Source organism: Hylaeus anthracinus, unplaced genomic scaffold (assembly GCF_026225885.1).
Source record: "Hylaeus anthracinus isolate JK02 unplaced genomic scaffold, UHH_iyHylAnth1.0_haploid 11989, whole genome shotgun sequence".
Classification (NCBI taxonomy): Eukaryota; Metazoa; Arthropoda; class Insecta; order Hymenoptera; family Colletidae; genus Hylaeus; species Hylaeus anthracinus.
The window spans coordinates 14,779,847-14,807,077 of NW_026534337.1; the positions used below are offsets into that span (position 1 = coordinate 14,779,847).

General features: G+C 47.5%; 1 protein-coding gene across 45 annotated transcripts in view; it reads left to right on the forward strand.

Moving 5' to 3' along the window:
• The window catches only part of LOC128887465 (MAP7 domain-containing protein 1), a 322,710-nt gene that overhangs the window by 240,985 nt on the left and 54,494 nt on the right, over nt 1-27,231 (forward strand). For 5 of the 45 annotated variants that reach the window (XM_054143356.1, XM_054143357.1, XM_054143363.1 and 2 more), the window contains exon 1: nt 26,926-27,074. The exons of 28 other annotated variants lie outside the window; for them this stretch is intronic. Coding sequence is in view for 4 of the 17 variants with exons in the window: in XM_054143371.1 (XP_053999346.1) it covers nt 10,580-10,742 (163 nt within the window). In the remaining 13 variants the exon portion in view is untranslated. Of the gene's footprint in view, nt 1-9,167; nt 10,743-26,923; nt 27,075-27,231 lie in introns of those variants that run through there. 12 more of the 45 variants (XM_054143360.1, XM_054143367.1, XM_054143386.1 and 9 more) reach the window with 7 other exon arrangements.

Here is a 27,231-nt window from a genome sequence, read left to right on the forward strand (position 1 = left end):
GGAGGATATACACATCGAAATCCTGGTTTCCGCATGGCACGAACGTCTGACAGATTACTGGTTTGCCGAGCACACCGAGACCAGAAGGCCTCCGAACAATGAGAACTCCGGAAATGCGCCGAGTGGCCCTCCGCCTATTAAAACTCGCCGGTTTGCATTTCGCGGTATGTTTTTCGGGCAGAAAGTTCAGACCGCTATCGCGTCCGACCGGGATCTCATTGAAACCGTCAAACACCAGACGGAATTTTCATTCTTTTGACCGATTCGTTCGAGGAAACGTATTCCCGCGTCGCTACGCTTCCGCCTCTGGCGATGGAAATAAATAAAAGGGGGGGGGGGGGGAGGAAAACACAATTACGAACGCATCGATCGACCGCCTGAACGCAATGAATTCGATAATATTCCGCGTCCTTTTTCGTCTAATTTTTGTGTATAACATCGCGTTGCTTTTCGTGTCCTATTTCCGAGCTCATCAAGCGAAAATGAACCGATATTTCTAATTAAATTGTACGTCTGACGTGTGTTACGGCCCGATGAACGCGAAAAGCAGCTCTTCGTTGCGGGTCATGTCGAAACGCAGTCAAGGGTCTCGAGGCTACCTGGCTGGCACAATTTTCTTTTCCATTTCACCGTTTAGAATTTGTAACATCTGGAGTGGGATTGAAACGGCCTTTTCGTCGATACCGATTATGTACACGGATCTTGTTAAATAAATTAAAAATTGCGAAGATTCAATTTTTGACTACAAGATTAAGTTAGCAAGAAGGAGGACTTGATTCAGTTTTCTTTTTACGCCAGAAATGAATATTCACGAACGAATCGATAAGCCGGAATATCGCGTGTTTTCAGTGGATTAAACGACTTTTTATAACGGGGTCGACTCCGCCGCACTACTCGTGTTACGTTATTGACACCACGCAGGCCGGGGAATAAGTACACAGTTTAGAAGCACGCGGTATGTCCCTTTGATGTTCTGGGGAAGAACGATTATTAATTAACCAAGCCGACGCGAAGATCGGGTGAAATCCTCGTACGGGCGACTCACAGATCCGCGCAGAAACGCGAAACTGGCACAGAAAGTTATTACGTAATATCGCCGAGTGGCGACGGTGGACTGAATCGATCCGAAATTAATAGCGATACGCGGCGAGAGCCAAGCCGCGTTAAAAATCTCGAAAGCTTGCTCACCGTGCGCTTTTAAATTGCTCCCTGTGTCGGTCTCCTGCCAGCTACGTCAAACCCGTAACCGAAAAAGTTCCTATAATGCGCACCTGAGTTCCATCACTCGCTCCACCGTTAACGAACCTTTTACGCGCCGCGAGTAGCTGCTAGTGGACGCCACTCGTCGCGACGCTATCCCCGTCGCCTCTCTATGCTCCTTGGACGCCACGGATGCTCAACGGATGCTTTCATTCGCAAATTATCTAGAAAATGTCAAACGAACGTTTGCTGGAATTTCTCCGCGCGATAAACGGCAGCCGATTCAGGAAACGTTTTTACGTTCTGAAAACATTCGAGGGTTTTTGTACGTAACGAGAAATTTTCCCTCTGGTCCGTAAATGCACGCGGATCATTCGTATGTCTTTGTAGTTACATTTTTAGAAGCTTCCAGCCCATAGAAAATATGCCAACTGGCGATTCGCTGCCGTTTAAACTTGGGTTTCAGTTGGTCCATTGAAGAATGGCAAAATCGAGAGGGAAATTTGCGTAGTTACTCGATTTCCTTCCTTCTATTATCCGAGATTGTCACTCAACGTTAAGTTAATCCGATTCAAGGTGTTCAGGGCTCCCCAGCTTTAAATAGACCTTCTTCCGATACAGAGATTGCTTCTAAAGTAACACCCAACCGGTACAAAATCGTTCTCGGCTGTCTGCGAGCCACCGAAACCGGATGAACGGCTTTTAATCGATGATCTCCAAAGAGGACTCGCTTTAAACTCGCGCGGGAGAGAGTCTGGCTTTCAAAGTCAATGATGTACTTACGACAGAACAGAGCGTGGTATTACGCGTACAGCACTATTCTTCGGGGGAAAATTTCTGCGATAGAGGATTAATTCCCCAAAGGAATATTTCCCGAGGTATAAATCTTCAAGGCCACCGAGGAATAAATCCTCCAATTAATTTCTTGTCGAGTATAATGCCCCAGTTTTCTTAAACGCCACTGAGATTGTATCCGGCGTGCCCTCACACTGCACGTTTCCTCGCAAGAAACGGCAGTCTCGACCTAGGACATGCGAACCGTGAACAGACTCGCTCAGAGTTCGTTCCGGACGCATTCTTCGGGCGGTATAGAACTTCGCGTCGACTACTTGGGCTGCAGACCCGTCAAACTATAGTCGTGAGAAACCGACAGCTGGCTGACACCTCTTACTTTCCAGCTACGAACCCGATATCCTTCGAATTCGCAACCCTTTTTCATCCGCGACGTCTTTTTCAGCGACACGCTCGCGTTGACGCGACGACCGATCAGTCCACGTGATTATGCAATCGATACGTTCGGTAGTTTCCACGACTACCATCGTTTTGTATCCACGTATCGTGTTTTCGGTTCGGTGGTTCTTTGAGCATTTGCGGTGCTCGGACTAGGAGGCTCTCCACGCATTGAAATTCAGTAGTCGTGTTGTTGACACCAGAAGGGTATATACAGCAAAATTGTGAATTTTGTTTAAGGGATGCCTAGGAGAAAGAGAATTGAAATCATATTTTAATTCTCTGAATACACCGAATGAAAGCGTATATTATTTAAGCTTAAATAATTTGACGAGGGAAGGTTCCATCATCCTCCTCGCAAAATGGACCGCGTACACGGTCATCGTCGGTCGTTTTCACTTTCTTACGATACGAAACCACGACGACATTCTTTATTTGGTATAACGTACTCCGAACGAGTATGTTTTCCAGCGATTCAAGAAACTGGTTCCCCGACTTTTACTGCCACCGGAATACTTTACTGCGGAATAAATGTTACGCCGTGGAAAGAAGTCTTCTCGATATGACGCGGGCTCCGATTGCTCGTAATTGAAATTATGGAAACGCGATTTTAATCGCGGTCGTTCGATTCTACCCGGTGACAATCCGCGTGAAAGGATTGTCCCAAAGATACCCAAACGTTTTATAATAGTCTGCCATTGAAACGAAGAACGCAATGCAGCGATTAAGTACAGAATCGGCGTGAAAGGTCTCGTCAGTGGCGAACGACCGTAAAAGAGTTAAGGGGCCGATAGGTAACAGTGACTGAAAGGCGCCTCGGCTCCCAGTTATGTAAAACGTTTCATCGCTCCAGCGCCTAAACACGGTAATAGCGGAGCTGGCGATTGCGTGCGCTGCACCGTCGATGCATGACGCGCATCCTGCGCGGATCCATCGGCTGCCAACGTCCTCGAGTTATCTGAAATTGAATAATCACGCCGCTAACTATCCCTCAGCGTTCCTCCTTCCCTCCGCAGAGGATTGCGGGCGAGATGTAAATTCAATTAAAAGTCAACGTATATAGTCCCTCTACATACGATGTCACCTTTGACAGGAGCGAACCGACGTTTTCGCTGGAAGAACAATTTCGTCCTCTTCTTGCAACGAAACGGTCACGTTAAATACATCGGTCGCTCGAACGCCAAAGAGAGCGATGCTGATTTGTATTGGATGCAGTGTTTGGATTGCACGCTTGCGTCGCTCGATTGTTTCACCTGTTGACACGAATACTCATCCCTGCAAAGCGCGGCGGTTTATTTGCTTTTATCGGTGGTAGCTCCCTTTCAAAACGACAACGCTCCCTCTGGACGTGTGATTCTCATTGGATAGGCTTTGATAGGATGCTCTTTGAAAACGACAATACGCGAAAGAACTGAATTTGTTCCTTGTCGGGTGGCTACCGTAACTCGAGAAACATTGTCGATCGAGACTGTCAGATTTATCTTTCTAATAGCAGTTATTTAAATTGAATTAAAGCGAGTCACGGTGCGATTTTAATAAATTGTTGCCCAAACAGTCGACTCGCGAAAAAAAGAAAAGGATTACGCAAACGACAGCAGGAGCATTTTCGTCCTTCGATGCGAGCGAACATCGCTTTGAAAGGTGAAATCCGATGCCTGGAAACGCTCGCTGCCTCTGTAGTTGGCACGCGCGGCTCGCTGCGTCGCGGAATAATTAACGACTTTCGCGCACGATGCGCCGATTAAAGCGGACAAACCGAGGCTGATTTAACTTTCACGCGAATTACGAAACTGTCTGCACGCTTCATAGACGATACAGACGTTTAGCGGTAGCGCAACCCTGAATTTACCGATGGGAAACGTTTATTCGAATTATAGGTGACGATTGAAGTCAGAGGTTTACACGATTTCTTCGTGTTTAATCGAAATTATTTTTACGACCATTCCCAAATTTATATTTAGGTAAGAATTTTGTCAACGTCTGTCCAAAGTCCGTTCGACTTCTATTTCGCATTCTGCGTCCGCGCGAGGCTCGCTTGAAAGCCAGACGAAGCGGCGGGAAACGCACGCGCGTGTCTCGCGACTCGCATACGAGTGGCGGCGTAATCGCGGAAGACTTAACACTTTCCATTCGACACAGTCGAATTGCGACGCTCGTTTCTCCAAGAGCTTCCGGTGGTGGGTTTATGGACTCCCACGACGACTGCTTGGACCAGTGGTTCTTATGTTAAATAAAAAGTTTGCGCTTAGAGAGGTATGCTAGAGCGGAATTTTTCTTCTACTAGAGAAGATAGGAAGAACACTTTTCTTTTTTTTTAATTTTTATTAAATACCCTCGATGATTAAACAAAGTCGAGGAAGAGAGATAAGAAACACTTGTTTCCACGTGGAATTGTACGCTTCGTTAGATGTACAAGGCGACACACTGGAAATTGTCATCTTGATTTACATCAGGAGAGAGATGTCGGATAAAATTTCCACAAAGGGGTGCGAGAGGAGTCGCGCGAGACCTTTCTAACGAGTCTCGAATTACGAAAATCGAGGCTGACGGCCTTTGAATTGAGCACGCACTGTCAATAAAGTTATATTAGCGAATTAACTCGAGGTTTGTTAAACCGCGTAGCTTAGACACCTGTGTTTTAGTATACAGATGTAACAAAGGATTTAGTCTTTTGATTTACGATTTACGTTACAGGAAACCTTACCGATTTCCTAGCTTTCCTTCCACGCGAATGGCACTCCGCTCGAAGCGAAAGAAAGCGCGACCAGTTATGAAACCTTTATTCAGTAACGTCAAAAGGAAAGAAAGAAAACATTTCTTCCCCCCTCGATAATATTGCCTGTAGTTTCGGTCTGGCAATGCGCGGAGAGACTCGAGCGGAACGAAAACAGTCTCGGATTAGAATTTTAAATGGCACACCGGTCGTATCGACGATCCGTGAAAGCGGGAATTAAGATGCAGCGGGGAAGTTCCGGTATACTCCCCTCTCCTCCCTGACGAAACTTCCTAATGGCTCTTTTACGAACTTGCCAGATGCCGATAGATCTCGGGAAGTTCACACTTAGCGCGGCTAGGCTGGCGTTCCTATTTTTCGCCAGCTCTTCGGTAATTACCTAGATGGCCTTTTGTCACGGTTCCAGGGAGCTTTCTCGCGGCCATTAGCATCTTCCGCGAGAACAATTCCGCCGGATATATATCGTTTAACGCTATCTTCGCGTATCGAACGTTGCTAACGATCGGAATTGAAAGATTACGCTTTTAAACTCCAGCTGACACGCTGATCGATTGGCTAGGATTCCAAATAACGCGCCAGGGAAATAACGCGCGTGCGATGTGATTAAATTGACAGAAGTATTCCCCAAAGTATACGCTTCTAATGTACGAGGGATGCTGATGGGGGTGCTCGAAACTGGGTAGAAGGTCGAAATTGATTCTGGTCTGCAAAATGTTTTGTCGTAGGCACAGATAGCCTGGCCGCAAAAGCCGCATGCCATCGACGGTGGCCGTTTGCAGGTGGATGCAGTTCTAATGCCAGAGACGCTTTGCATCGCGCGCGGCATTGCAAGGCCAGCCAGCCACAAGAAATCGCCGACGGGAATACCGGCCTCGCAACTTCTCGAGGCGTATAAATCGCGTCGCCGCGACACGAAATGATGTCGGCACGGGACATATCTCTTACGTAACCGTGCGCTATCGGTATACGCCGTCGACTCTTTCGCGTGAAAACCTGGCAACCAGTTTCCGTTAGGAGGACTTTTATGGAAGAGGACCCTTCGGAACAGTTGAAAACCTTCCTATCGCTCCGCGGATCACAAATCTCCCTCGTGGGCGTTTCCCCGGGCAGGAATTTATATTTGATGACACGGATAACCTGAAATCCACTGCCTCGCTCGTGTAAACAAACGAGTTTGCGTCTCGGCCAATTACGGAGGACGTATACGTAGGAATTACAAAACCAAAATTACTCAAACTCGTTACCGACTTCTGATATCGAGAATTCTCGAAATAACAAAATTACATAATCCAAAAGGATAGGTAGATTGGAAATGTCGCGATACAGACAAATCCACGAATACACAGTGTAGATCTCGTAGATCGTTATAGGCTTCTGCTTTATCTCGTCTTGCACGGCAACTCTGTCGTTGAAATTGCGTTCCTTATCGAGGTCGGCTTGTTCAAACGATTCGCCGACGATTCGAGATTTTCACGGGAAAGACGCCTGCAGGTTTGTCCATCTAAATGTAAAAAGGGGTCAGCCTCTCGAAGCCGGCTTTCAACGTTCAAAGAGTCCCAGGGAGCTTCTTAAGCCCGCCTTTATATGCGCGTTTTCCTCGAGTTCTTCCATTTCAGGCGACGCCAGTTTTTGCGTTCACCTGAGCGCACCGACGTCGACGTCTCGTTTCATGGTCATTATCATCGTAGAAGGCGCGGTTCGACATCGGCGTCCAGCTCGCGAAACGCGTCTTGCAAATCGAGCAACGATTTGGTCCTTTGAGATATCCAGATAAACTGAACCAGAACTTTACGTAGCGATGTTCATAAAATACGACAGGAATGGCAACATCGATATTTTTGGTCTGCATCCCACGGGAAAAGAGAAAAACCGGTCAATTTATAATAGCACTGTTGGTCATCACGTGCATCTTCCGATATCCAAAGAAAGAAGTTGAAGCACCTATAAGTAACGATACAATTATCCCCAATCATCGCATCTTTTCGTTTGTTTGGACTCTGCGCCGGAGAATGCCGAGAACTGGACGTTAATCGTTAGAGACGTCCAGCAGCCCTTCGAGAACGTTCCCAGGATCATTATTTACAGTTGAGCCCGAGTTCACGGATGATTTCAGATTTCTATGCAGCGACGCTTTCATTCGACGCTGACCCGGGGAAGCTGGGCATCGACGGTTTCGTTCCGCGGGGAGAATAACCCGGAAATTACTTGGTAATTTTCTCGGAATTAGAAGATATAGAATAATCGATCTCCGTGGTGGTGGTTGGTCGGGCCGCGACGTTCGCTCGTCCGCTTAGAAATTGCGTTTCAAGCTGGCCAAGAGGAAGGAGGTGAGGCCATCCCGACTCTGAAAAGAATCCCTCGCTTCCGTTCTTGTTTATGAGGTCAACGTCGATGATTACTTACGGCCGATTCGCGCTTAACGGATGATTTACGGCGTTCACGGACGAATGCGTTCCCGTGTACGACGAGATTACAAAGAGATGTCGCCCGGCTACCACGACACGGCGCTGGATCATCCATCGTCGGGAGAGGAACGGGATTTTTAAAAAATCGAGTCGATTGGCTTTTAATCGCGACCTCCTCCGATGAAAGCGTCGCCGGGGTGTTTGGAGGTCCCTCGGGAATGGTTTATGTACGAATGTTAGATGGACCGAGTACTTGTAAGAAACGCGCGATGTCCCTCTAGTGATGTGGACAGTAGGTGACACCACAAAACAATCGAGAACCCTTCAATGTCGCGGGTCGAGTCGATGCGATTTGAATATCGAGGCGAGGCACGTCTGCGTCACTTCTTTGCATCCACTTAACAAAGACACCGATAGCTAATGAGCTCGATCTGCTGAATCTAGGATTCGCGGAGAACATTCATCGACGCTGAGAGTTTCGTCTATTTTTAAAGCGGGATTGCAACGCGCGGTGCATTACAATATTATTTGCGTTGCGATTGGTAATCGTTGACGGAAGCGCTCCGCGCACGGCTAAAGTGTTTATCCTCTTGGCGCGAATATATCACGTACCGAAGACAGTTGATTCCGCTCGAGTTGTGTGTTAAGACCTCGAATACGAGCTGTGGAAATGCCTCCAGGATTTACTTCCATAGCGTTGTATAAACAGCGCGAGATTAATTCCCGAAGTGCGTTCCTTTCGTAGCGTTACCTGTTTCGAACTGTATCGAATAACACTCGCCAGGTAAACTATAGTAATCGAGTGCTCGTTTCTTTAGACTCTGCGTGTAAATCCTTTATTTTCCAAGATACGTGTAACATCGTTAATACCTCAGCGTACTCTATGATTAAAGATACGTTTATTTCGTTACGTGAACATGCAAAAGATAGTTCCACTTATCCCAGAGTACATAAATATGGAACTAGGCGATAAAGAGAAACACCGTGAACTCGCGGAACGTTGCAAAGAAAGCAAAAGAACGAAGAATTAATCGAGGCTGAAAAATAGCGCAGTTGGCTACGCAGCTTACTGGACCGGAACTCGAACCCGGAACACCTTTTAACGGACGACTTCACCCACTGATTTACGGTGTCTAGCATTGAACTCTCATCTCAGAAACCAAATAACGCGTGGTCTGCTAACGGAAGCCACCCACCGTCGCGCCCTACATCGGGGTTCTCGCGGTGTTTAGATCGTGGATCTATTTTAGGCTTGCGGAAGATAGACTTCAAAAGTCAAACGGAACCTTGACGCTTCCAACGTGGATGTGTCTCCAGCATTGCCCCCGCAATCATAGTTTACTCGTCCGCGTCCCACGACTTCCCAAGTGGGATTTAAATCGGGAATTCCAGCTGCAACAGAAACAAACTGTGACTCGTTGCAACGATAGGAAACACAAGGCGAGCACCTGTCCCCACGCTTGAAAGGTACGACAAACGGGAGTGTAGAGACGGCACGTTGTCGAAGGTGTACGTATCCGCGGAGTGTCCGTCGAATCGACTGGAGAGTGGGGAGCAGTTCGAAGGAAGGAGCAAGAAAGACTTGCCACGAGCGAGGAGGGACCTGTGGCTTCTCGAGCAAGTCACACGGTCGAGCATGTTCCGTCGAGCCGTCTGTTCGTCGACGCGATCGCGATTCCGTCGAACGATTCCCCTGGGAATCCCCGATCCGCGTATTCCAAGGAGTGTTTAGAGTGGGAGTGGAAGTGTCGACGTGTTCTTTGCGGGAAATTTGAAATCGAGCTACAGATTCGGTGGATTTGCGGTCCTGTGTGCGCGAGTGTGTGCAAATATCGAGGCACAGCGATTATTCCGTCACGGTGCGTCGCGTGTGCGCACGGCCATCGATGTTTCCCCAAGAGAAAAGTGCTCGTATGGAATTTCTAAATTGCTCGAGGAGAAAGGTACTTTCTACGCGCGTGCCACGGTGACGATGTCGATTTTATCGGATAGACGGATCGATATCGTTGGGCCTCCTTGAGTTCACCCGGCGAACTACGCCCGCACGCGACCTTTGGCTGCACCTCGAGAGCGAGCCATTAGCCGCTAAACAGCCGATTAAATTTACATGGTGACGCAACGCGCGCTCGTGACCGTCGACGACGGCCTACGAAGAAGCCAGTTACAATCTCGCGCACGTCACGCTGAAAAGGGCCGTCCACGACGTTCCCAGCCCGTCGCGAGCTTTTCAACGCTGTCCAGTGAATATTCGCGGGAATAAACTTTGCGTTTGGCGCGTATCTCGCGGAACTAGGCTAAAGTGACCCGCATCGGACCACGAGGCTGAGGGAGTATAGCGGCTATTGGGAGCTAGGCGCTCCGAATCCTGACAAAATACTTACAAACTGGTGTTTAATCGCTGTTCGATGAATATACGTCCTCCAAGGCTGGTACTGCATCTGCTGCATCTTCGTAGCCGAGCATTCCCGTACCAAACACTGACGGATAACGAGTGACATCGATGCTTTCCCAAAGAAATCGATTCCCTGTATATCGAACGTCCAAAGATCGAGCTTCTTCGTACTCCATTTGCTGCTGTCTCGTTTCTAACATCCACACTAAGAATTCTTGATCCAAATACCGAGGATCAAGAAGTGCGATCTACGTTCAAGACAGTTGCTAATCTTCCTGGAACAAGTGTTCAAAATTCAGTGTCGAATTTCTGCCCAGTAAACCTGTTCGGAGTTCCCCCTGCCACGTGCAGCGAATTGCTCTGCGTCTCCTCAACTTAATTATGCCAAAGGCATCCGTACCAAACTCTAGGGGATAAGAAACACCGCGATCCACGATCGAGTACATCGACAGTCTCACGGCGGAGATCGGTCGCTTCGCGTTCGTCGAAGCTCACCGCGAATCTGAGCCAAGGCACGAATATTTCGGCGAATCATGCGAAAGGCAGGTGCCCGGACCTTCGAATCAGTAGCGGGTGAACGTCATCCGCGATGATGGTGCTGGTGACATTCCGCGTGACATGGGATCCGACGATATGAACAGAGATATACCGAGCAGCACCCTCGCAACCCTTAGGGGGATCCTGGTGAGCTCCCTGTCGAGGGAGAATCTTGGGCCGCACGATCTGACGGTGCACGAGAACGGGAGGCATCGACCTCTGAGGAAGGTGCACTTTCACGAAGGTATATTCAGGAGTTACATCCTGCAACGATCATTTAAATATAAACGGAGGAAGTGGCGCGCCCATCGACTCGCGTCTTGGGACACTCCGCGACGTCGTTGGAGGAATCGGGTCTCTTAGACGATTCGATTGAAACGGAAGGGAAAGTCTGGGGAGATTCCAATCCAGTGTCACGGTTAAAGAAATACATGCGATAACATAAGCGACCCCGTTGATCCCGCTAACCATGAGTCACCGAAACGCGTGATATCTGTTCTAGCAATTATTTGCTGGGAGCGTTATTTGTCATCGCGATCATTTTCTACTCAAAAGTCCACATTCTTGAAAGCTGAGGTCATCCTCGCCCCATTAAGCATTGTCCGCGACTATCTTAGCTCTTTCTCGGCGCCTCTCGCTCGGGTTCGTACCACCTGCCGCTCGTTATTCCGATCACGATCCCTGTCCTGCTTATGAATCGACGATGACGATCAAACTTTCCACGCGATCTCAACGATCGTCTGGGCTCGTTGGACGAATCGAAAAGCTGGACAAAGCTGTGCTGACTGCACGAGGTTCTTCGTTAGCCAGCCAGATAAAGCGTTCGCGTAATTCTCATTGTCGGGCTGCTGGCTGTTCAAAATCGGAGACGTCGCTCGAACGACCACGGGTTTCCCTGGAAAGGAGACGAATATATGCCATTAAGCTGGGTTTAACTCGTTCCAAGAGAGGCAGTCCGAATCCTAAGCCAGGCTTAGGGCACGCCCACGATCAGTATTCCTTTCGGTATCCTCTGCGGAATCGAGACTGCAATCGCGCCTTCGAAGCTGAATCGAGTTTCTGGGCGATGGAGGCGATTTGTAAAGAGGCCAGTATCGTTCTAGTTAACAGCCAACGTAATTTAGGGACGAATCGAATCAATAGCCAATCGAAAGCTGTACACGGTGTCTTGTTAATGATTTATCGATCTCGGAGCAGAGTCAGGGTTGCTTTAGAAATTCGTCGCGAGGCTGAACTGTTCGCGTACAGTAGATTTCAATGAACGCCTGCACTATTGACACGACCAAAACATCTGTATCAATGGAGCATACGTTAAGAATCACTGTATTCGCGGGTGGAAATTTTTATTCCTTCGAGGACCAATGGTCTTCCAAACCCGGTCCGTGTCTAGCAATTTAATAGACCGTTTCGCAATGGGCCTCCGTATTTGTAGAAATTTTCCTTTCCACCGTGTTTTGTTTTATTTCGAGTTTCGAATTAATAACGATGGAAACACGGTTACGTTTCGCATCTAACGGGTTGGCCTGGCCGGCGCGCGACGCGGCTGGCTGGATTTTTCTCGTTAAACGTAATGAAAGGTTTCCTTGGAAAGTAACGTTAGACCCAGCATTGTTTGCCCTTATGTAGAGACGTCGTTTCCTTTGCCAGATTCGACGTAATTGCTGCATACGGCTGTACAGTGTGAGAGGACTCATCGCCATGTCCGTGACTAATAGATCTGCTGATGTCACGCACCAAAACGTCCGTCTCCGCTCTTGACGCCTCTGAATTCGCGTTTGATAAACGACTTCTCTCTTTTTCTAATAATCAAATATTCATAGACCAGCTCTCGTAGGCATTCAAATCGAAGGATGATAATTTCGCAATCACCGACGAGCCGTTATTTACACGTGTTTTATACTTTCTGCATTAAAGTCAGCCTTAGAATCCACAAGTGTTGCCTCAGCGAGTTCAATGAGCACGGACAGAAATTATTTTTCAAATTTTCGTTTCGAAGCCGACGTTTCCATTCGTTTGAAGCCAGTACGAGGCAGGCCTCGGTTACGAGTCGCGAGGACGTCCACACGGTTATCTAGCACGGGAATAGTATTTTCCGCGTTTCCCGAAGTTTTCACGCGGTTTGATTGCTTTCGCGACCAGCCGGGCGGGAAAACAGCTACATCTGTTCTTTCTCGTGGAACCCGAATCGATTACGCGCAGGGAGTTTGAATTTTTCGGAAAGTTTAATGGAGTTTCCAGCTGGAAGGGAGATCGCAACGGGGTCACCGATTACATCACGGGCCTTTGGATAAATTCGGAAAATAAAAGGGAAACGAGGTCACGCGTTCGAAGGAGTACCAAAGCATTTTTGTAAATATCATGCTTTGGCACAAATGCTTGGCTGCCGTGCCCGTTCTGTTTCTACTGGATTTATCGCAAAAAAAAACGCGATTGAAATTAACGACCTCTCCTCGTTAGACCTTCACGGACAACTGATGCCGTACGATCGTTTCTTTTTCATTTGCGAGGCGAAAGTATGGCTTGGAAAATAGTGACGCGTCGCGAGTTGCGCATAGAAATTCGTACTCGAGAGATAACGCATTATCGCCTATTCCGAGTGTTTACACTTCGCGACAAATAGATAGCACAATAACTATGTTAAAAACATATGAAACTGTTAGCTTACTTCGACATTAGATAATGTACTGAAAAGACCTTTCATGGTCAAGTGAAAAGTTTTAGCACCTGCTTGCGTGTACCCTTATTCTCTTAATCTATGAACTTTGGTGATTGCGCCGTAGATTTGCTCAATTACGTAAGACTGTTCTTACTCCCCTCGTTGTTTCGTTTGGTCGACGAGCGGCCATCGGGTCAGCGATCCAAGTGGAATGGTAATCGGAAATGAAAAATTCCAGCTGGTGCGCGTTCCGTTGCAGCCTCCGGAAGGGACGCAAAACGGATTAAAGGGCAGTCGGGGAATGACGCCGTGGCGAACCCCGGCCAATCATCGCCACCAATGGTTGCTCGACGGACTTGCGTGAATCAGAAACGATGGGCTCATTAATTGAGAGCGTGGGCTGATTTACCTCGTAATTAACAATTACCGGCCAGCGATCCCGTTTATTCAGGACGCGAACATTCGCGTTCTTTGTTATCTTTTCATGGAAACTCCATGGATCGATCCCTGTATTCAGCGCGTCGCCATGGAAAATTACAAATTTTAATATCTATACGATTTTGAACGGTGTCGCTAGGAAACGCATCAAGAAAATTCCATACTTTGAAATCGCTAACACGATAAAAGGCTTCTTAACGGTCGACGGTTTCTGGAACGGAATTTACGAGCGCGTCGCGATGCTTTATTCACGAGTATTCAGCGAGACGCGTAAAACAACGCGTTGCCACGCGGCCGTTACGCGACGTTAAGTCCCGAGAACATACCTTAATAACGCCCATCTCTTCTTCTTTGTTCCAGGTGAGTACTCTGCCCTTAAAGAGAAGCTACGGACAGCGGCGAAGGTAATCGCGGTATGTACAGATAACGAAGCTCGGTCCCCGATGCAAGCGTTTAACGACATCGTTTCGATTCGAGATTCGAAGTCATCCTCGGACCTGTAAATTAAAAAAAGGAAACAGTTAACGACCAGGGAGAAATGAATCGCAAAGACCGAACTCTGTTGTCTTCGTTTATAAGTTTTCATTTATTGAATACACGGAGAAACTACGAAGGGTACCGCCGGTTTTACGTAAGGTACAAACTCGATCAGAGGGATAAGTGAGCCGTGATAAATGAATTCATTATGTTTGCACCGCGTTATGGCGTTTAATATTAAACACTCCCGTGGAATCGGGTAATTACGAAACTTGGCCACGGTATTGGAAGCGAAGTATGCAGGAGAAAAGACTTTCTGAGCTCTGCGAACTCTGGATAGCCATTTTCTGTATTTTCGTAATTGGAGATCGAGTTGCCAGCATCTCTAAAGGTTCGAACGCTTTCCAGCGAGTAATATCAACGTTCGCGCGAAACCGCAGATGGTGAACGCGGTTTCGGAGTCGGAGCTGCGCTTCGAGTCGCGTTCTTCGACCCTTTTTTCAGACTTCCACCCCCTCGCGAGGGCGTAATAACGTGTTCGTGCGAAATTGCACCGAGAATGCAGGCGCATCCCACATTCTCGTTATATTTCATATGCACTTTGTCAAGCGCGGGGCTCGAGATGAGGCGAGAGGATCTCGCCAGAGTGAAGAAGCCCTTCTCCTTGACACTTTATCCCGAGTTCCGCGCGGCAAAGGGGAACGGGGCGTGACGAGCAATTAATTTCGTGCTCGTCGAATATTTGACGGCGGTTCTGACGAAACTTCGGTTTGTTGTACGTGCCATGATCGATAATTTGCGGTATGAGTGAGAGAGAAAAAGGAAGATGTTAATAAGGAGCCGTCGAAACTACAAGGAAGACTTCTTTGGCGATCGAGGAGCGTTGAACGACGAAATTCAAACGTGGAATTTTGAAATTCGTTCCACCCCGATACATCGACGTCGAGAATGGATCGTCCAGACCTTCGTCTCGGTCTTTGCGCAACGAGGATTGAAATTTTGCCGACTTTATCGTTTACCGTCTGGGAGTAAATATAATTTACGTTCGTTAGGTGCGAAGAACAATCGCAGTTATTATCTTAGTTCAGCAAGAACGTCTCGTATTTGGTCTCGGCGGATCCAGCGATCAAAGGAAGAGCACATCTTTATCTAGATAAGAACTTTTCTCACTTTAAAGGATTTTAATTCCGCGTGCTTGTCCGAAATTAACATTCCATCATTGTAATTACATTAGGGTTTATCGAATCGTAGGAATCAGTTTGTTAAGCTGCTTTGGATGGTCCAATAAATACTCACCTAATCACGTACCACCGATGACGACCAACATAGCAACGAATTCATCGCATTTATCTTTCGACAAATATTACGTTTAATTGGGCGATGCAAATCAAACGTACGAAGTGGACCGAAGCGCAGGCAAATATTTTTCTTTAAGAGATCGTTGTAAAGGAGCGGCGAATCTGGCACGCGGTCGATAAGCGCATCGAGGGAGGAGAATTTCGCGACGTTTAATCTGAGATAACAGCGGCTCGATAAAGCCAGTTCGCCAAGTCGTCATTCACAAGTACCGCTCGCGTAATGCTCGCCTCATATATTACTGGGTAATATTTATGACAAGGCCGTCGTTGCAAATAATCGCTCGAGATTACGATACCATATCGCCGAGTCAAGCAGTTCGCGCTATATTCCGTCTTCCAACGCGATTCGAGATACTTCTCTTCGAAGAAAAAATACTATTTTTTAATCGACCAGAGTGGAATATCCCCTCAATTCCTGGAGCATCGTCCATTTACATCGCGATCATCGGCGTCGTTTCTAAGCGCTTGGAAACCTTGCCAGTCCCACGGAAATGGGGGGCCCGCCTCGGGGAATGGGCGATACACTGGAAAGTATTGTTCGACTGATTGACGTCGAGGGACGTTGCGATTGGCACGATGATTGACGCCTATCCGCGAGATGAGCCAATCTGTAACGGACAGACGAAATACAGTCGTTCTTAACGATCCGCTGCGGAAATTGCGGCCCATGTTTCGCGCGGTTAATCCCGTTATCGCGTCTTCCCTCTGATCTCGTTAGGCAGGCCTGTCCAACCCCCGTCTCTGTCGATAATTTTTATTTCATCGATCGAGGGAAGATAGTCAACATCCTCGTATCTTTTACGGGTTATTTGACTGCGAAAGTAATTCCCCCGACGGAAATTTATCTCGAATCTAACGACGATGAATAATTCATCGGTTGGCTCTCGGTTGCGTCCACAAGAGGTTCGTGAGACCGTTCTCGCCAAACGCTGTGACACGATGTAGTCGTTAGATCTGTCCTAGCGCCGGTTTCGCTCGCGTAATATCCGCTTCTGTTCCCGTAAACTGCAGCAATTTGAACGTTATTAACGTTAACGTTATAACGTTAACGTTATTAACGTTATACCTGGATACAGTCAGCCCGTACACGTAGCCAGAGTGTAAGTTCATACCTTTGAATGGAGAAGGGACGGTCCGATGGTTCGTTTATGCGTCTTAATCTGGGCATTGTTTGCGCGACCGGAATTCGTGAATCGCAAACGGGGACACAATATCTCGCGAGACCTTCCGTGCTGAATCGAAATCCGCGGCATAAACGGATCCGGAAGATTATCCTGGATCGTCTGGCTGCGATCGGGCTTTCGTCCTTTGCGCCACTCCAGGCGAATTCCCGGATGCGATACATTCAGCCTCGTTCGCGGAACATCAAGCGAATCTAATTCGTCCAGATCACGATTTAATTTGGCCTGCCATCGACAGTTTCGATGAAGTCGGTTTAGAGGCGATACGTATTAAGACGAAGAAGCCAAGGATGACGACGTTTCCAGATGAAAAAATCCGTCAAATTTCTTGGAAACGTGAGCTACGTTTTCTGAATATCGCTGACGAAACTGTTCCTTCCTGAAAGCAATTTCGATAGCAATTTCGATTGGGAACCATGGTGATTGAAAAGTTGCTAGTTGGACGGTGTCGCGGTTCAACGCGCATCGATTGTTCGTAACTGTGTACCGTAAAGCGTTCGGGTTTCGATTTGCTCGGGCTTTTGTTCTAGCTCACGTGGCATTCGCGTTCCAACGAATGCTAATATCGAATTACGAAAACGTCTCGTGCCTCGATAATTGCTTGCCACTTGTTCGGTCTTACCAGAGCGACGTTCAATACTCATTTTCATGTTTTTATAGACTAGCTGCAAAGGGTGCTGCGAATACACGTTCGTTGAAGAATCCCAATTGATATACGGGAAAGAAACAACTTTAAACGAAGCGAAACCAATTCTGAATTCGCCTGCTGAATAACCCACAAGCTACACTTTTCAAAAATCTCTCGATGTTTTTCCCTTCTAGGAATATTCACCTGCGAGCTCACTCAGGGATTTCTAGATTATTCGATTTCGATCAAAAATTTCACAATTTTTGTACGAGATATACCTTTCGTGGCCACTGCGCGGGGTCGACGAATTTCAATGAGAATCTACCGGTTGAAAAAAAAACCTCGACGCGTTCGCGTCGATTCATCTTCACGGATCGCGTGTTTGGCAAACTTCGCCACCTCGGGAACAAAGGGACCTCGACGAGAATAAGAAAAGTAATCACGCCGGCAACCAGTTCGCGAAACTTTTGCTGGCGCGCTAATGGAAGGATCGATTCGACGCCACGATCTTTTCTCTCGCAACAAACTATGTATAGGTTTCCTTAATCTCTGCGTTCTACATGGTCTATGGTAGTTCCATTAAACCCTTTGATGCCGAAATCTTTAATTCTACACTTGTGCACGACGTCAGTCTACTTCAGAGGCAAGCTGTGCAAGGAATTTATTGCATATTCTTCAATTTATTTTTGAACCGAAAATCACTTCCTTGCACCACTTGTCGTGGAATGCTTTGTATACCAATTTAGTTTTCGAGATTTTCAACGCGCATCGGAGAAATTCTTTTATTCTGCTTGTTCGCCGTTTACGGAACAATACAGAGAAAGAACGAGTTGGAAAGTTTCAACTCGGCCGCGAACGCTGGTAAACCAGTTTCAAAGTTTTCCCGAAGTTGCGAATTTTCCGTACGGGTTTAGGGTCGTTTCTATTTTAAATACGAGAGCTTTAGCGTGGTTCAATCTTTTAAGACAGTCGGGGGAATTCTGTCGATGCCTCGATTTCTTTGGCGCGTTAACTACATCTTCGAAGTCCGATTTCGCTCCGTCGCAGTTTTTTCAACAACAAAATTTTTTAGCTCTCCGAAACTGAATATCGCTGGGAAAACACAGGCGCGACCCGAGCGAGGATAATAAAATTTTTCTTTCGCTGTGGCCGCAGTTTCGTGCGCTCTTTTTTCCATTCGTTGCATCCAGTCGCGGGACGCCATTGGTACGGTTCCAAGTGGTCGAGAAAAAAGTCGTCGGACTGGTAGATTTAGTGGTGCTCCGATGTCGGTTACTTTTTCGCGACGTCGACCTTCCCCGATTAAGCAAGACGTATCTCGTCGCGGGCTTGATTTTCTCTCGTTAAAGCGAAGAAACCCGGAACTAATTCCCCTGTTCATTACCGGAACGATCACTTTTTTCTTCGGTGGCAGACGAGAGAAAACTCGATTTGATATTTTCCATGACTTCCTCTGTCGCGCGTCGAGAAATTCCTTTATCAGCGCGATACGGTGATTAACCCTTTGACTGCCACGCTAATACTCTTGAAAATTTCTGTGATTAAATTTTGTAATATTTATATTTGAAACTTTATGGAATTTCAAGAATTTCATTCGCATTTATTTTCTTTGACGCTTGACTTTTAGAATTAATTTTTTTTAGTTCTTGAGTGAAACGCACCGTCACATGGCGAACAATATGTTAATGTATATGCATAACGCGATCGTGATACCAACGCGCTTTCAAAACATTTCGTTGAAGGATAAAAGAATTGTTTGCAATTTCTAGTAAACTTACATTTCGTTTAAATTACGTTAACGCAAAGTATCAATGATCCCGCGCAAGAGGATCAGATTCCGTGGAAAGTATTAGCCCTCGAACGAAGTTAAAAAGTGTCGAGGAAGGCCACACGAGTCTGCTTGTTTCAATTTTTTCAAGGGTGCCGTGAAAGACAAAAAAGTCTCGACGGATTTTAATTAATCGAGGGAAGTTGGGAAGAGAAAACGGCGACAATTCCGAGGGTGTAGGCCCTTTGACGGTACAATTATCGTCTCGAGACGATGATGCAGGTGACACCGAGGGCTCACTAGGTTCCTTGGCTCGGGAATCCCATGAAGGAAGACTCCTGTACTCGATAACTCTCGACGGCTGGCCGCGGGGTGGTCCGCAGAATCGGCCACAATGCGGGGGAACAAAGGAGCTGCGGCGTAGACGTTATCTCGATCGAATAAAAATGCCAAAGTCCTTCGATACACTTGACATAAATCTCGGGAACGATAAGGGGGCTGCGGTAACGAGCGATACGTTCGATCGTTAATGCCAGCTACGTGGAAACCCGAATTCCACGGAACTCTGCTCGTTTCGCGGGACCATTTCCAATCGACTGCCCGTTCGCGGTTTTCCAGTTTCGGAAGAACCTGTCTTTTTGTTTTCGTTCGCCGAAATTTCGATCTTCGAAGCATCGACGCGAGGGTTGGATTCATGGAAAATCGCGAGTCTATAGCGAGTAGGGTAGGGTTTATTCTGAAGATCTTTCTCGAATCTTTACGACCGAATGCTTTATCGCCATGCATACTTGCATAAATGACTATCGTCTTGGCTAGCTGGAATAGAATGTACTCTAGTGGAATGTTACAGCAAAGCACTGTACGCATTTGCACGACAAGGAATAAACAGTCCGCGCTGCATTACAGAATATGACCACCCGTTGGACTTGCGCCACGTCTGACTACTTCATGCGTTCTAGCGAACGTGCGAATGCTATAGAAAGGGAAGGTTTCTGTTTTCCTCTCGCGAGTACATACATTGTTCTGGGATTCTTGGAAACAACCTACGTCATCATGCTCGATTTGCGCAACGGTAGCACTCCATTCACGTTTCATTGGAGTACCATATCTCAGAAGAACGCACCGACGAAGGACCTTTATCATTCCGTGAGTTATGTAAAATTCTTATCGAAAGAACGCTCGACTATTCCTTTCAGTGTCATCTCCCAGAATTTTCTATAAAATGGCTCGAGTTACTTTGCTTTATAGACATACCTTCTCTACCAATAAAACGACTTTCGAGGAACGCGAAACATCTCCCTGCTTGGGAAGGGATTTCTACTTCCGAGCACTCGGTGGCGTATCATAATTTTTCAGTTCAACCCCTGTAAATCGTAACTGGGAAAAGTTTGGGAAAACTGCAGTCGCGGATCGGAAGTCTGGCGAGTTCCGAAATGAGTTACAGCCAGGGGTCTCGCGGTAATGTTGGCTGAAGAGCGAGCGTTCCTCTTGACGCGAATGAAACGTGTCTCTGGTTTGAAACAGCGATCGATAATCGATGATCTCTCTCGTCTGCTCGCAGCATCGCCATAGCGAAGGATTGGACCTTTAATATCGTGGAATATAGGGAGAAGATCGATGGGAATAGACGGGCAGACCTTCGACTTCCAAAAAGACCTGATATCCCGATTGAACGGCGCTTTCACCTGAAATTCGTTTATCGAGTTCACGGAGATGCACCCGTGCGTTCTATGGCTGGGGCGAAATCCAGCTGCCGTCAATTTCATCAGTTCACTCTCGTGATTCGTTGCAACGTTGCCTCGCATCGCCGTCGCGCGGTATCAATTCGAACCGCCGCGTTTGAAAATCTTTATTCCCGTGGAAATACGAGAGGGAAAGTGAGCCGGCAACGTTGCTCTCCTTCTCCCTCAATTTTATCTCTTTATCCAGTGTCTACCGCGACAATGCCCGAAGTCGTAAGTACGAAGGGAGTAATTGGACTCGCGTTGGCTCCCTTGGAATTCATTTACAAATATACATAGTATTTAAAAAATTCTTTCGTTTTGAAAGGAAACTCCTCGATTAACATACGTCTCCAACGAACCACTCTTTTAAAGTATTAAAATACGGGGAATAGAATAGAAAGAAAATATCGAAGGTAGAAAACAAGAGTAGTAAAACTGCAATTAGTGCAGCGTATTGTAAAGGACGGAGTTCGTTCTAAAATTGTCCGAAACCTACCCCTGCGAGAGTTATTTATAAGAATGCCGCGTAAAAGACGCGGTAGCCTTTCGAAATGTCGCGCGGGGGTTAGTATCGCTACAGCGAACAGCCGATTAATCGTATCGTTGACCGCGAGCATGCAATTTTCATTTTCTCGATAATTTACTCGAGCACGCGTAGAAGAAAATCGTCGAGTCTGCTCGAGAAAAATTGTGTACGGTGTTTTTTGGTCGGGACAACGAATCGTTCGTTCCTCGTGTACTCGAGCCAGGGACACTGCTCCCGAGAGTCACGTACCAGGCAGTTTCAATTCCCTCTAGGACTTTTTACTCCCTATCTCGTCGGGTGCGCGCCTGCGGACGCAGCGTGCCACGAGGAACGTGGTTCATCTTCGAAATATCATTCTGGCCGCGATCCAAGTACCGCGTTCGCCGCGGGAATGCATTTCTCCGGTCTAATCAGAGCACCGTGGACGATAAATCGGAGCGAATCGGGGTAATGGGTCCTCAGAACGGAGTGCAAGTCGTGCGTGCGGAACAGAGACATGTTTGGGACACGTGGTCGCGGACGGAGCACTTTGTTCGATTCCATCTTGGCACTCGCATGGGCAAATTGGCGAATCAAGGGTGGATTGCGAAGAAAATAGTTCACAATGGATTAGGTTTCGATGACAGAAAGAGTGCTTCAGTTTGATTTTCTATCGAATCTATCGATAAGCAGCATTTCGAATAATGTACCACGCATGTAACTTTCAACAACCTGGTTCAAATTCACGTTGCGTTTTTAGCAACGTGATGTATAGCGCCATGAAAACGCGATGCCATTCGTTATATCCTTGCGTAACTCTCCGATTTCAAGTATTCATCGCGCTGCTTTATACGTATGCCACAGTCACTCTAATATTCCGTATGTGTTCTAACTGACTTCTGAATACGTCCTTCGCATGGCTAGAGTCTTAGCGACAGTTGAGCACGTTGTACGAGTAGCTGGGCAAGAACTAGTGCTACATTGTGCTAGCTATACCGGTGCTATATCGCGGTAGCGAGCAGGATCGATGTTCTATACTTCAACAGAGAGTCGGGGAACATAGTCGTGCCTCTACGTTAAAGGGGATTCATGTGCAAGGGGAAGTTTTCAATACTAATTTCAAGATTTGGAGTGATAGAGTCGCAGAGACGTTGCAAGCGATAGGGAACACTGTCGACGCAGGGAATCGTGATCTAGGGAGATCGAGATGAATAAACATGAAAAACTCGAGAGTGCGATCGAGCGAACGCCTGATGTCTGCCAGAGCACAGAAGCATTTCCACGTTCGCGTCGACTTGGGTGGATATCGAAACAGGAAAAGCGCAACGCCGTCTGCCGTAATGCTATTCGCCGGTCTTTAGACGCCGACGTCGACAAACGAGACCTGAAAAGCGGATCAGGGGCTTCCATTGAGAACGGATACGGAAGACACTCGACTCGCGGTTGGATGCCATTGAAATGAAACGTGGGCGCCAATACGCGCGCGGCTAATAGTCGCGGCACGGTCCCAGACGATTGGAAAAAACTCCATAAAGGCAGCGAAAGCTTGTCGACGAGAGCTGCTGGTAACGTAAGCGCGACAAATATGGGGGCTGTGGTTCCATAAAAGTTGAATGCGCCGTGAGGTAACGGGGACAGGGAGCAAAGATGGACGACACTTTTTATTCAATTAAAATCATCGAATAACACGGAAAAGTGAACAGAGATGTTACAATTCAATTTCTGTAACGGTTGCTTTGTTCCCTCTGAAAAAGGAACGATAAATGTGTATCGGTTTGTTCACCTCGTGGACGTACACGGATTGCGTGATCGTCGCAGACATTAGCACGGAATTCGACTATAAATTGACCGAGTCCATAAAGCATCGATTAACCACGGAAGATAACGCGTTGCAACGCGTAAGCCTTAAATAGAGGGATTAGAGAGTGACGGCCGACTCGAAGGAAATGGAAAATCGATGGTAGCGAAGCAGTGCAACTGGGTGCAGTTCGCTACGCGCAAGAAATTACTGCTTCGGTTTTTTGAATCATTCAAAGTTAGTTCTTAAAGACGCTGAAATTTTGGACCGCCAAAATTATTTTCATGCTCGCATTATTTTGTTCCTGGTAGAAAAATAATTCGCTAGACTCGAGGACCAATTGCAGTCAACTCGATGGAATCCAGTCTGCTATTTCGCGCTTTCCAGCTGGTCGTGCGCTGCGAAAGGATCAACGTCGGAATGAAAATTGAAGTAGCTCTATCGGGGGAACGTTTGCTTGCAAATATTTAGACGGAAGGAGATGGAACTAATTATTTCCGGGTAAGGATGTTCGTGGTGCTGCGTTTCCTTAAGCGCGACGTTTCCTTGAAGAGCTCGAGGCTGTAAAATCGCGGAAAGTAACTCACCCTAGGAAATTCCACGAGGGGACGAAACAAGAAAAGGAGACGGTTAAATGGCTTCGGTAAATATTCCTCGGGTTGAGAACCTCGCTTGCCGCTGGACTCCGATTACTCCAGGTTTCTCGAGATGGACGTAGCCGAGAGCCTCTCTCGGTAGACACGCCCGGAATTCCGGGGACACGTATGCGGATTCCAGTCATGTCACTCACGAGAGCAATGCAGATGAGTCCAAGAGACGCGCCGTGGTATCGACGGACGTTCGCGTCGGTCCAGATATGCGATTTCACGACGATTCGATTGCGCGTAGAAGAGCAGGGAAATTGCTCCGTTACGCATTCTTTCGGATTCATTGCTCTAACGTGGATTATTCGATTCTGCTTCTATCTCCTTATCGAGCAATCGAAGCGTAACGAGAAAAACGAACGTAGTCGACTTCAACCGAAATGGAAGTTGTAGCATCACGCGTTGGAGCTTAAGGAATGCTATCGGATCGTGGTACAGTAACAGGAAAAGGAATCTTGAGTTCGAGAAGGAACTATTTCTATCTTTTCGTTTTCTAAAAATGAGTTGCAATGTTTTTCCATTTCTGACGTTCGTTTGGAGTGATTTCTCACTTAGATACTCGGACCATGACTGTGGCTCCGATGATGCGCCACTGTTGAATGCATCCTAACAAGCGGTATCGGTTCCAGAATATCGAAGGCTCGGTGATTGCGCAGAGGTACCACCGAAATTCAACTTAATCGCAGCTCATCGTGAGGCTGGTTGAGTTCCTCGATCGAATGGACAGATACCGTCGAAACGGTGGCCAGGGAATTGAAACTTTCCACCCTCCAAAAAAGAATATATATCCGTGCCTAGGTTATCGACGTTTTTATTGGAATCCCAGCCCCTGTTTCATTATCCTCGCGAGCGCATCTTTCTCGAAGCATTATTTTTTACCCATCGCATCCGAACTCGAACGATCCATGGCGTTTGACATCCGGCCAATCAGAATTTCTTCGATGGGATGTCTTTTACTTCCGCAAAAGTTTAAATTTGTTGGAGCGTATCAATCGTTGAAATTTCCTTGCGAGACAAGGTTATACGCATTTCGCTTGCAGACGATACCATACTCCTCTTACCCGCGGATCGATCGTTTCTCCTCCCTCCGATACGACGCGAATCGCGTACACGATCCCCTATCAAGGTACAAAAATCTGTCTCCTCTCCGAGCGGTAAGTCTTCGACGTTTGTCGTCTGTCGCATCGTTAGCAATTATAGTAACGAGGCACTTCGAAAACTGATACCTTTGTACCCGTCTTTAAATCCACACGATTGCAATCTGTCGGTAGAGTCGAGCGAATTCTACATCGTCTTCAAGGTTATCGATCCTGGAGAACATAGTAGAGGCGTTAGCAAGGAAAAGAGGTAGGGCGAGAGACGGAGAGGTTGCGTGAAACACACCGCCTGCCTCTCCGACTCTCCTTTTCAACATAGTGAAAAGGTTCCCGCGATCCTCCCGAATTCCTCATCCATCCCTCCGGCATCGTCAAGGTCACCCTATGCCTCTCACCGTCTCGAGGGTTGTTCTTGCAACCGGAGGGAATTCGAGGAGCCAACGAGTTGCTCCAAAGTTAAAAACTTGTCTCAATTTCTTATTCGTCTATGCTGACGCAATTACTGTTCCCTTATTAAAGGAGCGATGGTGTCCAATATCAGTCCTGTTACGCGAAACGGGATATTCCGATGCAAAATCGAGTCATCCAAAGAGATAATAGCGATCAAATTTCGCAAACCTATCCTTCAAGCTCTCCCGATAGAGTAACAACCCCAAGAACGTTATTCTAGTTCGTCGAACCGAGACAGCGCGATCCTCTGCTCGATGGCTCAAGGTCACCAGCGCCAGGACCACCCCCGCAACGCGAAAACATTCGACCACGGTGGGGTGTCCGCGATACGCGCCACGTTCGGAGGGAAAGAGAGGTCCAACGAACGGAGGACGAAACGTGGAATGTAATAAATCAACGTTACGACGGTGACGGAGCGAGTTCGAGGCTCGACGGAGAGGGTGTACTAAGGGAAAAGGGAGAAAGAGACGAGTCAGCTGGACGATGGGAAGATCAACGACGAAATTAGGTGGTGCGCGCGACTGAACGTGGGTGGCAGTGGGCACAGCCGCCAGCTAAAGTCCCTAGATATACAAAGTGCCGAGTACTGGAATCCATTTTGGATCCAGCTTAAGGGGTTGCGTCACATTAACCGCCCCAAAGCGAGCGAGGTTTCGTAAAAATTTTACAGGACGTATAAGCCCTAAATCATGTAGTGGTGTCCACTGAAATTTGAAGTTTGTACGAACAGAGCTGTAACGCTTCGATCCTTTGGTAATTGCACGCCATACTTGACAGTTTTCCATTAGAATATACATTAAAAGTTTGTCAGCATTTCTCGATCTAAAAACTATGAGTCCAACTCTCTCTACCACGCAGTCTTGATGTATGTCGGTAGATTTGTATACCTGGGGAGTTTACCACGCGCTACACGCGCAGTAGGAGAACAGAGGGTGAAAGAGGATGGTGGCAGAGGTGGAGGGTTGACCGTTTCGGGAGTGTCGGAGGTGGCGGCGCACGGCTGATCGATACAACAGCAGCGCCACTACGAGGAGAGGGTTGGAGGCGTCGGTGTGCCGGAGGCAAAGGGCGAGGGGTTGGCGTTCGCCGACAGCAGAGCCTCCCTTCCGCGCTCGAGCTACGCCGCATCCCTCCGATTCCCTCCCACGGCTGCGCGCGTATCCAAAGTCGAGCGAAATTCCTATCTAAATAAACATTTCGAATAACGAATAACGAATTTACTATCTTTCGTTACTCCTTGAATAAAGGTACAGTGGAATATTTTAAGGCTGAGCAAACAAACGGTTAACTAAACAAATTAGATCGAACTGGATAGTGCAAACATAAGGGATCATTGATCCTTTCGCGAATAAATATAAAAAAAATTCGAATAAATGACTAGTAGTAAACATGCCTCTGCTCAAATCATGTCCTCTTAAGCGAAGGATGTTCGACGACCGTGTCAACTATCTTGAGTCGGTTTTATTCGTTATTTGTTATTCGAATAAAATAGCGTCCATGTATTATCCGAGCATCGCGCATCGGTCCCTCGCCGTTGGACTCCGTCCATCCCCTTCCAGGCTGGTCTTCCACCACCGCGAGTTTTCAGATAGGGGTTGCTTCGACTCGACTCGACGCGATGCGCCGAGTCCCGCTCTCTTTCTCTTTCCTATGCGCTTCGTCTACGGTTCTCCCTCTCTTGCTCCCTCCCTCGCGGGCTCAGTTCTCGGCTGAAGACCGTGCGGTGTACAGGTGATCCGGTTCGCGCGTGTTCACCCTCTCTATGCTCGAGTTTGTCCGCCCGCTGGTCGGGATGACGTGCCGCGTCGCCACGCGGAGGACGCGCGCTCTACCCTGTCACGCTGTCCACCAGGTGCTCTTCCACAACCCCCTTGTCTTTCAGTTTAAATCCTTCGTGGGTCCTCGTCAAGGACACCGCGTGTTCTTCCTCGAGTGACCGTCCAGAGTGTCCTGGAAGCCTCGACGTTGCGTTTTCGTCTCGTTCACGAGTTCCTTCTATTTGAACGCGT